Consider the following 12304-nt stretch of genomic DNA (forward strand, 5'->3'; position numbering starts at 1 on the left):
AATTGAGTTAATGATAATAATGCCCACTTAATGGTGTCACATTTGTTTTGAGCAATTTGTACCTCACACTCAGGCGTTTCCGCTTTAGTCAGGATGTTATAAAAATGGTCTTTGTACTTTGGTTTGGGGTGGTTTCGAGCATAAAATAAATGAATTAAACACCGTTAAAGATATTAAAACAACACTAGAAGTATGGGACATGATTATGACATGAAGGACATTCTTTTAAAGGATCCGAAGTATAACAAAATTTAAAACGAGTCGGGTTTTTGCGTTTTGAAAATGACGAATGTCACATAGAAACTCAGTAAGTCATAGCAAAATTCAAATTGCTACAAAATGCAAGCATGGAAAAAAACTGAACAAACACGAATAGGAGAATGTTCACGTTCATTTATTTAACTTTAAAGAACTTGAACACTTAGTCAGAAATATATTTTTGTTCATTTTTGTTTGTTTAAAAAATGAACACATTCGTGTTTGTTTGTATTCGTTCATTTAAAATCTAAACGAACAGATCACATACATAAATGGACATAATTGAAGAAAGATAAATTATGAACAAATGTAAACTAATATAAACAAACATATGCGAACACACTTAAATGAACACAAAGGAACAAATATAAAACATTGAATAAAGTCAAAAAAATGACATAAGCAAACGAACATAAATGAATGAACTAAATATGTGTTTACGTTCGTTATTTTAGTTAAACGAGCACAATCTTTTTGTTCAAGTGCGTTCGTTTATTAAATGAATGAAATTCCCGTCAAAAAGTTTACAAACAATTAACTGAACGTTCGATTCGTTTACATGTTTAACAAAATTTGTTAAAAGTAGATCATGCATTTAATTTTAGTGACATGGGGCAGAGGTGCAAAAAAAACAGAACCCTTAACCGATTTTTTTATATATGGGTTTTTAATACCCGAACCCGTACCCGACCTACCCGTATCGTATGAATAGGGTATGCATTTAAATACCAAAACCCATACCCAAACCGGATCCGATTTGTACCCGGTAGTACACGAAAACCCGTATCGGTTCCATACCTGGAACCGGGTTTTTCAAATACTTGATCTTTACCCGAAAAATAGCTGGAAAATACCTGAAAAATACCCTAAAAAGTGCAACCCCTAAAAAATCTTATCTATACCCGAAAAACACCTTGAAAAATACCCGAAAAAACCCAAAAATATGGGTTTTTTTTCAATACCCGAAAATAGGGTATTCAAATACCCGGTTCTATACCTGACCCGAACCCGATACATAGAGTATGATTTTTAGAGACAATTCCCGAACCCAAACCTGACCCGGGTATTGCTAATACCTGATTTTCCAATACCTAAACCCAAGTTTTTCTAATACCCAGCTGTAACATGGTGTATTAAGTTGGGCCTAAAATAGCGAAATAAAGCAAAGCTAGGCCTAAATATACAATGGGCCAAAAACAACACACCTCGGAACCCTAATCGTAAAAGGCAGAATATATAATATATTCTTCTTCGATCATCGGCCTCACATAGAGCCATAGAGAAGCAAAGATGCAGATCTTCGTGAAAACCCTAACTGGGAAGACGATAACCCTCGAGGTTGAGAGCAGTGATACCATCGACAATGTCAAGGCCAAGATTCAAGACAAGGAAGGTATCAATCATATTTCAAAACAATTCTTTGTTTTTCATGGCATATAAAATGATTATAACATTTTGTATGTGTGAGTATGATATAGGTATCCCACCGGACCAGCAGCGGTTGATCTTTGCCGGAAAGCAGCTTGAAGACGGCCGAACTCTTGCTGATTACAACATCCAGAAAGGTCTGTGCTTTTAGTTTTATAAAAATAGCTGATTAGGAACTTATATGCTGTTTTTATTAATTGTGTTATAATTTTTTGACTTTGTAATTGATCTATAATATTGGACGTCTTGTTGATTAGAGTTATGAATTGAAATTTGTTGTTTATTATGTAGTTAATCGATGATTTGACAATTAGTTCAGGACTTTGGGATCATTTGATTCTATGTTAAGTTACCAATTGTTTGATTATGACTGGTGTTAGACTGTTATTAAGCTTACCATATTTCAGTTCATCATTTTATGTTATTAATAAAAAAACATTGAATATTGGTTTTACTTGAATTGCATGATAAGCTTTTAAGAAAGTTAGGTTGAATGATGTTTTGTTTTTGTGAATTAATTTTTATTTGGTTTATTATAATGCTTATTGTTAGTTGTTTTGTTTTTGTTTCAGAATCGACTCTTCATTTGGTTTTGAGGTTAAGGGGAGGAATCATTGAACCTTCTTTGATGGCTTTGGCTAGGAAGTACAACCAAGACAAGACCATTTGCCGCAAGTGAGTTATTTTAACCGATCTTTATGCTTTTGTGTTTATTTGATGCAGAATTGTATTTCATTTGATTTTTCTTTTATCAAATTTGATTCCGAATCTGTAAATTTTTAGCTTCACATGAACTTCGGTGTTGTTTGTGGCTGAATCTTGGTCAAATAGTTTTTGCATATTTGAATTTCATTTATTTTTATGTATTATGTGTTTGTTTTAAAATTATTATTTGTTTTGTGTGGTTAGGTGCTATGCTCGTTTGCACCCAAGGGCTGTAAACTGCAGGAAGAAGAAGTGTGGCCATAGCAACCAAGTAATCACTTCATTTTAATTAATGCGCACTTGTTTAAATCGGGAGTTTGAGGCGCTAATTTCATTATTATTGTTTGTTAATGTGTTGCAGCTAAGGCCAAAGAAGAAGATTAAGTGAAGACCTAGGAATGCAATTTTTCTGGTCCATTTTAGAAGTTCAGTATGCATCATTTTGTCATGTTTTGTTGTCGAAGTACCTATGGATAATTTGTTTTGATAATTTAATCAAAGTAGCAGCTGGGTTTGAGTTACTTTGTGATGTTTGTAGTGAAAGACTTAAGAGTTACTTTTCTAGCTCAAATGTTTCTAAATTATTCTTTGTCTCGGTTTTGAGCGGCCTTAGGGTAATTTAATGTATCATCTTAAGGTTTAATCGATAGTCAAATGACATTTATATTTATCAGAGATTGTGTCTCACTACATTGCAACCTGATGTTATCTCCATGGTAGTCAACCAGATAAGCGACTAAATTTAAAGTTGGCAAAAGAGGCGAATTTGCATTAGACTAAATTTAGATGTTTTGATGAAGTTGAGGATTCTAATTATAGTTGACATTTGTATTGTTGCGTAAATATTAACCTTGTTAATGGTTAACTTTAAGTTTCTTCTGAATCGCCTTTACCAAATAAAATCAGCCAAGATGAGATTATTCATATCCGATCCAGTTGAACTAAAACATTTTCGTGTTCTGACCCTAAGAAAGGTTCCTCAGTATAAACAATCATAGACCAACATATTGTAGGAAACAAAAGTTAAGGATCTTCCTGGATGCCTAGAAAACTTTACCACCTCACTTCCTTCCTGAAAATAGACCACTATTTCTTGAGTGGAAATGAGTCTTGCAATTTCTTCTCTCATGATCAAGCCCCAACGCTACAATAGTATGGGTCATTCCTTAATACACAGAGAAGAGGACAATGGTGGTGGGTGAGTTCTTACTATAAGGCCTTTCATTAAAAAAAATTATTGTAAATAAAATGTCTACTTTTTTAGATCAAACCTGTCATAAATGAATTGAAGGTGAGAACGTGAATGTAAATTTTGAATAGCACGCTTGATCATAGTCAAAAGGCAAATAAATGTATGTAAATTTTGAGTAGTAAGAATCAAAATCACAATCATAGTATCATACCTTATAATAAGGATCATTCGTGTAGTTTACTTTGATTTTCTCAGTTTTGAAATCTAACTTTATGGGGCACAAATTATAAATTGCTAACATGTGCTTTTTCGAATTAAAGTTGTGTATGATCATTGCTGAAAACATAACAAAACATATGTGAATTAGTGTATAATAGTTTCAAATAGTATGCTAAAACAGTGCATATGCCATAGCTACTATTAAATTCGTAGCTTATTAGGTTAAACTTTAAGTTGGAAGTACATAAATGTGTGTTTTACTATATCAATGTTGAAAATACATCAAATTGATCTTGAGTGTGTTAAAGGCGTACTTGAAATTTGAAAGCTTTAAAAGTTGTATAATAATGTGTTAAGAGTAGTAGTGCACATGCACAAATCTGTTAAAGTTGTGCATTCGAGTCATCAACCAATATAAGAGCAGTACGAAAGTGTGTCATGCATATGTAAAAATTTCGAATTAGAATAAGTGTTGTAAGTGCGCATTATCGTATCAAAAACCGTACATCAATTATCAATGTGATTATTAAAAATATTCGTTCCCAAATAATGTTTATGTTTAGTCTAAACTAAAATTGACTAGTTTCTTTATGGTGGTTGTTTAATTCTTGTTAAACATGTTTAGTGTTATTTTGAGAGATTTTTTGGATAGTTCAAGGGCTTGTATATATGAGGCTTGTATGAGCAACTGGATCGATTTAGCTTTAAGTTTGACATGTAAATAGGTTTGTCTCATTTTTTAACATGTAAATAATGTTTGTAATTAGGTACGTTCATATATGTTTGGATCTTAGGTTTTAGGATTTTCTATTATTGGTGGTAATAGTGGTGATTGTTTGTATAAGGTGAGGTCAGGTATTCACTGATCTTCACTTTTTGGTTGCTTTTGTAGATCTTACTATTTACATTATTGGGTTTATATATGGGACGATTTGGTTTTTGGGTTTATACATGGGACGATTTGGGGTTTTGAGACGATCAATTATTAGACCATGATCACCAATATAGTGGGTGGTTGTTACTTGTTAACCGGTAAACTTTGTTTCTAGTAGTAACATGCTATTAGAAAATTACATCAAACGAAAAGAGATACTTGTCATCTAAGATAATTATCGATAAAACAAAAGTAAAAACTTACTAACCCTCTGACAATTGCAATCGTAACTTTCTATGTTGACCGTATCTTAATATCTTACTTTATCATCGGACAAACTTGACACTATAGAATATCATGGAATGCCGTTATTTATTATTATTGCTAGTCGAAAGGAACTATAATATATGTATTACGATTATATACATGTGTAGGAGGTTTTGCAAACCAATGACGTGGATTTTGTGCTTGAAAATTAGTAACTCACTATATACAAAATAATGCCACGTCAGCTCCAGTAAATAACCTATCCGCATCCATAAACACTCTAACCCAAGCCATGCACACGCCATGTAAAACCTTGACAAATTCCCATCCTTTTCCCAATTTACCCTTCCAACAACCAGCAAGTCAGTAACAACGTTAACCCTTTGCTCCTTAAATATCTCAATCACTCAACAAATCCTACTATAAATCTTTACCATGTACCATAGAGTTTCGTACAATTAATATACAATATTACTATTAACAGTTTAACACAATATTATTACTTATGGCCAAACTCCATTTCTTCATCATCCTTTCACTTCTCCTCTTCTCCACCATCACACCGCGGTCTCTTGGCGCCGATCCCGCCCGACAACCACCCAACACCGTCCCGAACGAATGCCAGAAGTCCACCGGTGATCCATGTCACAACAAAACCCGATCCTTAAAGCTTAAACTCATTGCCATTGCCGCAATTCTTGTCACTAGTATGCTAGGCGTGTCTCTACCCATACTTTCGCAGTCTGTACCCACTTTACAACCCGATACGAAGCTCTTTGTGTTAATTAAAGCGTTCGCTTCAGGTGTGATCCTTGCAACGGGTTACATGCACGTGTTACCTGACTCGTTTAATTGTTTGACGTCCAAATGCTTACCTGAAACCCCATGGAAAAAGTTCCCGTTCACGACATTTATCGCGATGTTTTCGGCTGTTTTCACATTAATGGTGGATTCCTATGCCATGAGCTGGTACAAGAAATGTAAAACACCTAATCAGGGAAACAAAGGCCAGGATCCAGAAAAGAAAACCTCGGGTCATTGCCACGGTCATGGTTCGTCTGAGGTTGATAATCCACAAGCACAATTGAGGCGGTACCGGGTAGTTGCTCAGGTATATATACCTAAAATTAATATACATCTTATTAGAGGTTTTGGTTTCGAATCTTGTTTTCATATATGCACCGGTTTCTTATAACCATTATTGATCCCGTTAGTTAGCAGAGTATTGACAGTTGCTCATGGTTACCAATAAAAGTAAACTATTTGTGTAATAATAATTATAGGCTTCAAAATGCAGGTTTTGGAGCTGGGCATAGTTGTACATTCGGTTGTGATCGGATTATCGATGGGGGCATCGGACAATGTGTGCACCATTAGACCTCTTGTGGCTGCTCTATGCTTCCATCAGTTCTTTGAAGGAATGGGTCTTGGTGGATGCATTCTTCAAGTAGGGTTTTGTTTCTCCTATTATATTGTATTAATTTTGTAATAAGTTTTTGGACTTTTAGGTGGCTTGGAGATATGGCAAAAGTATTTTTAGGCATTGTTTGGAAGTTGCATAAATAGGCAGGTCGCTAATATAGCGAACTCAACGTAAATGTGACGATGTTTATTTAAGATTGCTGGTGACTGGTTGACATGGAAACACAACCAAGTTCGATTGCCACACCAGTCACCAACAAACTAAAAAAACGTTGTCTGATTTCTCTTGAGTTCGTTCATAAATGTAACGAACTCTCCATTTATAGAACCATCAAAAAGTGCATAAAAGTAATTAATTTCCATGTCTATAAACCACCTTAATATCCAATGATTCAACCATTTGAATTGAAACAAAATCATTATGTGATTCATTTATATAACTTGATGATTATAGGCAAACTACGAGAAGAAGATGAAGGCGATCATGGTGTTTTTCTTCTCGGTGACAACTCCATTTGGGATAGCACTTGGGATCGGCCTGTCGAATGTGTACCGGGAAAATAGTCCAACAGCATTGATAGTGGTCGGAGTGCTAAACGCAGTGTCTGCAGGGCTGCTGAACTACATGGCGCTGGTGGATTTGCTGGCATCGGATTTCATGGGGGAAAAGCTTCAAGATGATATGAAACTGCAAACAATTTCATATGTTGCAGTAATTCTAGGTGCAGGAGGCATGTCAGTGATGGCAATTTGGGCATAAATTAACAGTTTTGTACTCAAGGTTTGCAGTGTTTATCTGTAATTCTTTATTAGAGGATGTATGATGTTAGTTCTTTTAGTTAATTCAATTTATAGAGTAATTGGTGTCTACATACACAAGTTAACCATACATATAATATTGATGATATTTGACAAGCAACCAACTAAATTTAAATATAAGAACATTAAAAGGAGAAAAGAGTAAATATTATTTTTAACTAGTAAAGTTCAGAACAAATTACTAAGAATCTAATCAATCCCGAATAAAATAACACGCTGTGAAATAGTTAGTAATGAAGTTCTTCAGTAATTAAACTTGGTTTAATTCATGTAGCAAGGATTCTTCATCGACCAAGCATCGAGTCTCTCAACAGTTATCGTCTCAGTACCGTTGTTAAATAGATACAAATGCGCATGTTCGTCCACTGCTAGTGTTGGATAAACCCTCGAAGTTATAACTGTCTTTCCACCCTCTCCAAAGCTTTCTACAACCGAGTGATCGATCAAACTCTTAAGAGCTAGCTTCTTTTTCGATAGATCAACGTCCACAAAGCCTGCAAACGATGGTCTATACGTAGCCTTGTTCAATGATGAACTGTACAGCAAATGTGAAAGCCAGTTAAGGAAATAATTTATGATAACATTTTTAGCTATAGACGACAAAGAGAGTGTGAGAGAGAAGTATTACGGTTTAGCATCGGAGCACATAAGAATCTTATGCTTATTGTCTTGAGTCTTGAAAACTCTAAGGAATACGGGAGTGTACTCTTCGAGTTTGTTTGATGCCAAAGTTAAAAACCCGAAATGCCCTAAACCGCCTTGTTTAGTACCTATGATACCACATATCTCCAATGCAAGATTTTCCGAAGGTAATTTAGACCATTCTGGATCATATGTCTCAGCTTCATCCAAACTCGAAAATGTAAAGATTGCTTCCACATCAGCCTGCATTATATCACAAGGATCACATTAACATGACCAAATCAAATATACTATAAGCAATGCTTGTATTACAAACCTGCGCAGCGGTGATTCCTTTGACCTCAACAATATCACCTTTATTGAGCTTCACATTAGTTTTCTGCACCTTGTGACCTCTTAAGGTTTTCAGTTCATGAATTGGCCACTGCACCAATTGCTTCCCGCTAGGGTCCAACCACACCGTACGCGGAATCAACTAAAATACATGGTTATAAAACATATGTTAGTAGTCATTACAAAACTATTTTATACAACATGTAAAAATTGTTACCAATACATGTAATTAATTAATTACCTGAATTCCAGCCCAACCCTTTGCAACATCTTCAGCAGTGGTACTTGACTCGTTAGCCCAACCCCAAAGAATCCTCCTATTTTGGGCCGGGTCAAAGAACGTCTTTGACGCATAGAAATTACCATAATCGTATCTTAAACCAGCCCAAGCGTCAACAGAAGTGCTATCAGGGTAATATTTATCCTTGAACGTGTTATATGTCCCAATCGTGTAATATTCAAACCGAGTCAGATCAAGACTGACCTTAAGCACATGTTTAATGCCTCCCTCGAGTGCAGAAGTTTCCACACCGTTTGTTCCACTATTCGATACAGGGTAAAAGTCAGGGCATTCCCACATACCCGTATTCTTTTTGTCATGAAGTGTATGTTTAGCCTTAGTCCACTTAATAAAATCTCGGCTCCTGTACAAGTAAGCAATACCTCGCTGGTTATGCTTACTGCCCACGGTCATTTTCCAATGACCGTTATTGAACCAAGCAGTTGTCGGGTCACGGAAAGCCGACACATTCTCAGAAGTTGGTTTCACTATCGGATTGTTATCAGGCTTGATCCATTCCCTAAGTAACGGGTCTGAATAGTTTGCTGGTATTGCATAGTTTTGAACCTGGTAACCTGGTTCGGGCTTTTTGGCAATAATTCCCGTGTACAAAATAACAGGTTTGTTTCCTGGGAGTATTGTAGCCGAACCGGACCAACAACCGTACTTATCAAAAGGCTTCGACGGTTCAATTGCTGGTTTTAACGGAATCCAGTTGATCATGTCCTTTGAAACCGAATGTGCCCACACAATATTACCCCAAACTGCACCCTTTGGGTTATATTGATAGAATAAATGGTAATATCCTTTATAGTACATAGGAGCTGCCAAAAAACATAACATTTATAAGCTATTTTACTAAAACAAATAGCATTTATCAAAAAAATTAAAATTAATCAAGAAATGGTGATGAATTTTAGAGAAATGAACTTACCATTAGGGTCTACATTGGTTGGCCACATCATGCAAAAAAAAAAAGAATAATCATTTATCAGTAACATAATATAAAAATATATAATACAAAAAGAAATCGCAAATTAGATTTGATGAAAAGGAAATAGCTAGCATAAACTAATAGATGAAAATAACTTATAATGGTTTTCAAACGAACATGTAACTGTCATGAATTTGTTTTCATAACTTTTCAAATCATATCCAACTTGTCTATTCGATTAAATATTTAAAATAAAATCTAGTTTATGATTTTGATTGATACTTTAGTGATAAAATAAACTTATGTAAATATATCAAATAACTTAAAATTATAAGCTTAAATGTGTTTAAAGTTTGAGAGAATTCATATAAAATTTATTCTAGGCTAAAAACTAGATACAAATCAAAAAGCGTGTGGGGGTATGACATAAGAAGGGATAGGTCGCCCATTTTTCTCCTTTTTACGATTTGTTATTTTATTTTAAACTTATAATAAATTATTATATTGGTTTCAGTATCAAATATAAAACAGCTATTTCTTAAATAACTAAAAAAAATATTATTCATACAGCTAAACTATTGATATATTTAATTATTTATCTAGCTTTTATATAATAATTTACATAATTTTGAAAACGGAATGGTCAATAATGTCACGTAGGTACATGTTCCTGCGTTGTATAAGTTACGTGTATTGCAATCAGCCAAACATTTCAAAATTTTGACTTTGACTTTTTTTTGTTTCAGATCAAATCAGAAATTATATATTCAATATAACTTTTTTTTTAAATAATGTTACATATATATAGATTATAGATTCAATATAATTTTCTTAATAATTTTCTTAAAATTATGTTAGGTTGGTTGGTAGGCTTACAAGAATCAATCTTTACCCGAGTTCGAATTCTTTTACACCGGTGTTCTCCTCAATATAAATAGCAATAATATATACATACTACTTGTAATCTTAAATTCTTAATGTTTTAATTAAGTATGCAAAATAGTTACGAAACTAACTTAAGTTGCATTCAAAGTTTCAAACAGATCATGACTTTATATCATCCACTGTAAATGACTAAAATGGGTTGCCGTACCGAAACTTAAAAGTAGGTTTTAAAATTACTTCATATTATTATTCAAATTTAGTTAGCACATAATGACACAATTAAAAGACTGATTTGACTTATGGTGCTTCTAATTCATAACCTCTCTCACACACATATAAGCACAAAACATTAATTAAAAAAAACACTCGCAAGACGCGAAGTATGTAAGACCATCCACATACAAAGACATATATATATATATATATATACACACACATGCATTTATACATCTAAGATGGTCCATCGATGCATTCAACGAAATTCAATAACAAGAAAAATCAGAACTTGCAATAAACGACTTTTAATGCCTATAGTTAGGTTGTCTATTATAACTATATAGCAAAGTTTTTCAGCGCCATGTCACGGCCACATAGGGTGTTGAGGGTTAACTAAATTTTATATATAAAAAATTGATTGGTTGTTAGTGGGGAAGGACCCTTCCTTTTAAGCCCTTTGGGGCACCATCAAGATAACGAAAGAGAGGAAGAGGGCCATGGCGTGGTTTAACAAGCCAGTACGATGTGGTGAGGTGACCATGGCGCCTCCCACAACATACACACCGTCTTACTGGATTGATTTTACTTGCATATACACATTGGTTTAACTTAAATAAGAAAAAAAAATTTAGATAAAAGATTTATAAACATTAGCATTATATCATAAGAGAAAGAATAAACCATATTTATTATTTTGATCCTTTTTATTGACAAAATGATTTTTCATGATAAATAGGTGTTGTCTATACTTTTGCCTCCAATGGTAACAAGTAACAACATGTCTACATGACACTCTGTAGCGACGAGAATTGGGGTCTATAGTGAGTAGTCGCATAGCCTAGAATTAGGGTTTTTTTTACGTAGTTTAATGTATAAGTAATATGAAGATAAACAGAAAAAGAAATCTTACCATTAACCCAGTTTTGTTTAGGTTGAAAGTGATATCCAGTTCTGTAAACTTGCTTCACATTCTTTGTACTGATGAGTTCATGATTGACTATATAAGTCTTATGAAAAGCCATAACTCCTCCTCTGCCATTGATATTATTCAACAAAGGAAACAAACACACCACAACTGCAACCACCCAAAACAGTTTACTAAAAACCCTCATCATTTAAACAGACGATGAAACACACACCAAAACGTGTGTTTTCTATGAGAGATCCGTGAATGGAAGTTTGAGAGGGGTTGTGAATTTATAGCCTTGTTGGGCCAGGTTGTATTTCAAATAATGGATAATTTATTTTGGTTTTTATATATATATATTAGTTTTCTACCGTATCGAACCAATCAAAACTAACTGAATTTGAGTCAACTCGCCGTCTCAGCGTCCAGAACCAATAACACTCGAGTTTTACCCACTGACCTCCGCAACGCCCGCGACCGAAAACGCTCATCTTTCACCAACGCTCAGGTTTCACCAACGCCCATGTTTTCCGAACAAACAATTAAAAGTGTTGGTGCCGCAAAGGCACCGATTGGACCACATGGGGCAACCATTGGTTCGTATTAAATTTTTTGCTTTTTTTATTTATTTGTATATTTAAGTTTTTGTACCATATCGAACGCAACCGAAACTAACTGAATTTTCCAGAATCGATAACGCTCGAGTTTTACCACTGACCTATGCAATGCCCGTGATCGACAACGCTCGGGTTTCACTAACGCCCGTGTTTTTAGATCGAATAAATGTTGTTTTAAATATTTATATTTTTTTATGCTAATCTTTCTATATGTTAATTCGAGAGTTTCACTAACGCCCGTGTTTATGGGTATTAACGCTTAGGTTTACCAACATTGTTTATACAATACCGTAATGAATGTGACCG

The 12304-nt window shown here is 34.4% G+C and overlaps 3 protein-coding genes across 3 annotated transcripts; 2 read left to right on the forward strand and 1 right to left on the reverse strand.

Moving 5' to 3' along the window:
• The first annotated feature begins 1537 nt into the window (after window positions 1-1537).
• Window positions 1538-2908, forward strand: LOC143614652 (ubiquitin-ribosomal protein eL40 fusion protein). The gene is made up of 5 exons (XM_077088027.1): window positions 1538-1651; window positions 1737-1823; window positions 2259-2361; window positions 2596-2662; window positions 2753-2908. The coding sequence occupies exons 1-5, from the start codon at window positions 1549-1551 to the stop codon at window positions 2777-2779; spliced, it is 387 nt and encodes a 128-aa protein (XP_076944142.1). The 5' UTR covers window positions 1538-1548; the 3' UTR covers window positions 2780-2908.
• Window positions 2909-5447: 2539 nt separating this feature from the next.
• On the forward strand, window positions 5448-7163 carry LOC143614656 (fe(2+) transport protein 1-like). Its single transcript, XM_077088030.1, has 3 exons — window positions 5448-6054; window positions 6241-6390; window positions 6820-7163. Exons 1-3 carry the CDS (start codon window positions 5449-5451, stop codon window positions 7123-7125), a joined length of 1062 nt encoding a protein of 353 aa, XP_076944145.1. The 5' UTR covers window position 5448; the 3' UTR covers window positions 7126-7163.
• A 191-nt stretch (window positions 7164-7354) lies between these two features.
• On the reverse strand, window positions 7355-11599 carry LOC143614651 (beta-fructofuranosidase, insoluble isoenzyme 1-like). Its single transcript, XM_077088026.1, has 6 exons — window positions 11385-11599; window positions 9374-9382; window positions 8401-9263; window positions 8143-8301; window positions 7813-8069; window positions 7355-7719 (listed from the first exon to the last, which is right to left on the reverse strand). The coding sequence occupies exons 1-6, from the start codon at window positions 11587-11589 to the stop codon at window positions 7446-7448; spliced, it is 1767 nt and encodes a 588-aa protein (XP_076944141.1). The 5' UTR covers window positions 11590-11599; the 3' UTR covers window positions 7355-7445.
• Between the last annotated feature and the right edge of the window lie 705 nt (window positions 11600-12304).

Source organism: Bidens hawaiensis, unplaced genomic scaffold, assembly GCF_021521415.1.
Source record: "Bidens hawaiensis isolate Kalapana, Puna unplaced genomic scaffold, B.hawaiensis_p1.1 tig00040655_1, whole genome shotgun sequence".
Lineage (NCBI taxonomy): Eukaryota > Viridiplantae > Streptophyta > Magnoliopsida > Asterales > Asteraceae > Bidens > Bidens hawaiensis.

Coding starts and splice junctions, on each gene's coding strand:
- LOC143614652 (XM_077088027.1), top strand. CDS start 1,549: ATGCAGATCTTCGTGAAAACCCTAACTGGGAAGACGATAACCCTCGAG. Junction 1,652..1,736: donor CAAGATTCAAGACAAGGAAG/GTATCAATCATA, acceptor AGTATGATATAG/GTATCCCACCGGACCAGCAG. Junction 2,362..2,595: donor GACAAGACCATTTGCCGCAA/GTGAGTTATTTT, acceptor TTGTGTGGTTAG/GTGCTATGCTCGTTTGCACC.
- LOC143614656 (XM_077088030.1), top strand. CDS start 5,449: ATGGCCAAACTCCATTTCTTCATCATCCTTTCACTTCTCCTCTTCTCC. Junction 6,055..6,240: donor GGTACCGGGTAGTTGCTCAG/GTATATATACCT, acceptor TTCAAAATGCAG/GTTTTGGAGCTGGGCATAGT. Junction 6,391..6,819: donor TTGGTGGATGCATTCTTCAA/GTAGGGTTTTGT, acceptor TGATGATTATAG/GCAAACTACGAGAAGAAGAT.
- LOC143614651 (XM_077088026.1), bottom strand. CDS start 11,589: ATGATGAGGGTTTTTAGTAAACTGTTTTGGGTGGTTGCAGTTGTGGTG. Junction 8,302..8,400: donor AGGGTTGGGCTGGAATTCAG/GTAATTAATTAA, acceptor CATGTATTTTAG/TTGATTCCGCGTACGGTGTG. Junction 8,070..8,142: donor AAGGAATCACCGCTGCGCAG/GTTTGTAATACA, acceptor GATATAATGCAG/GCTGATGTGGAAGCAATCTT.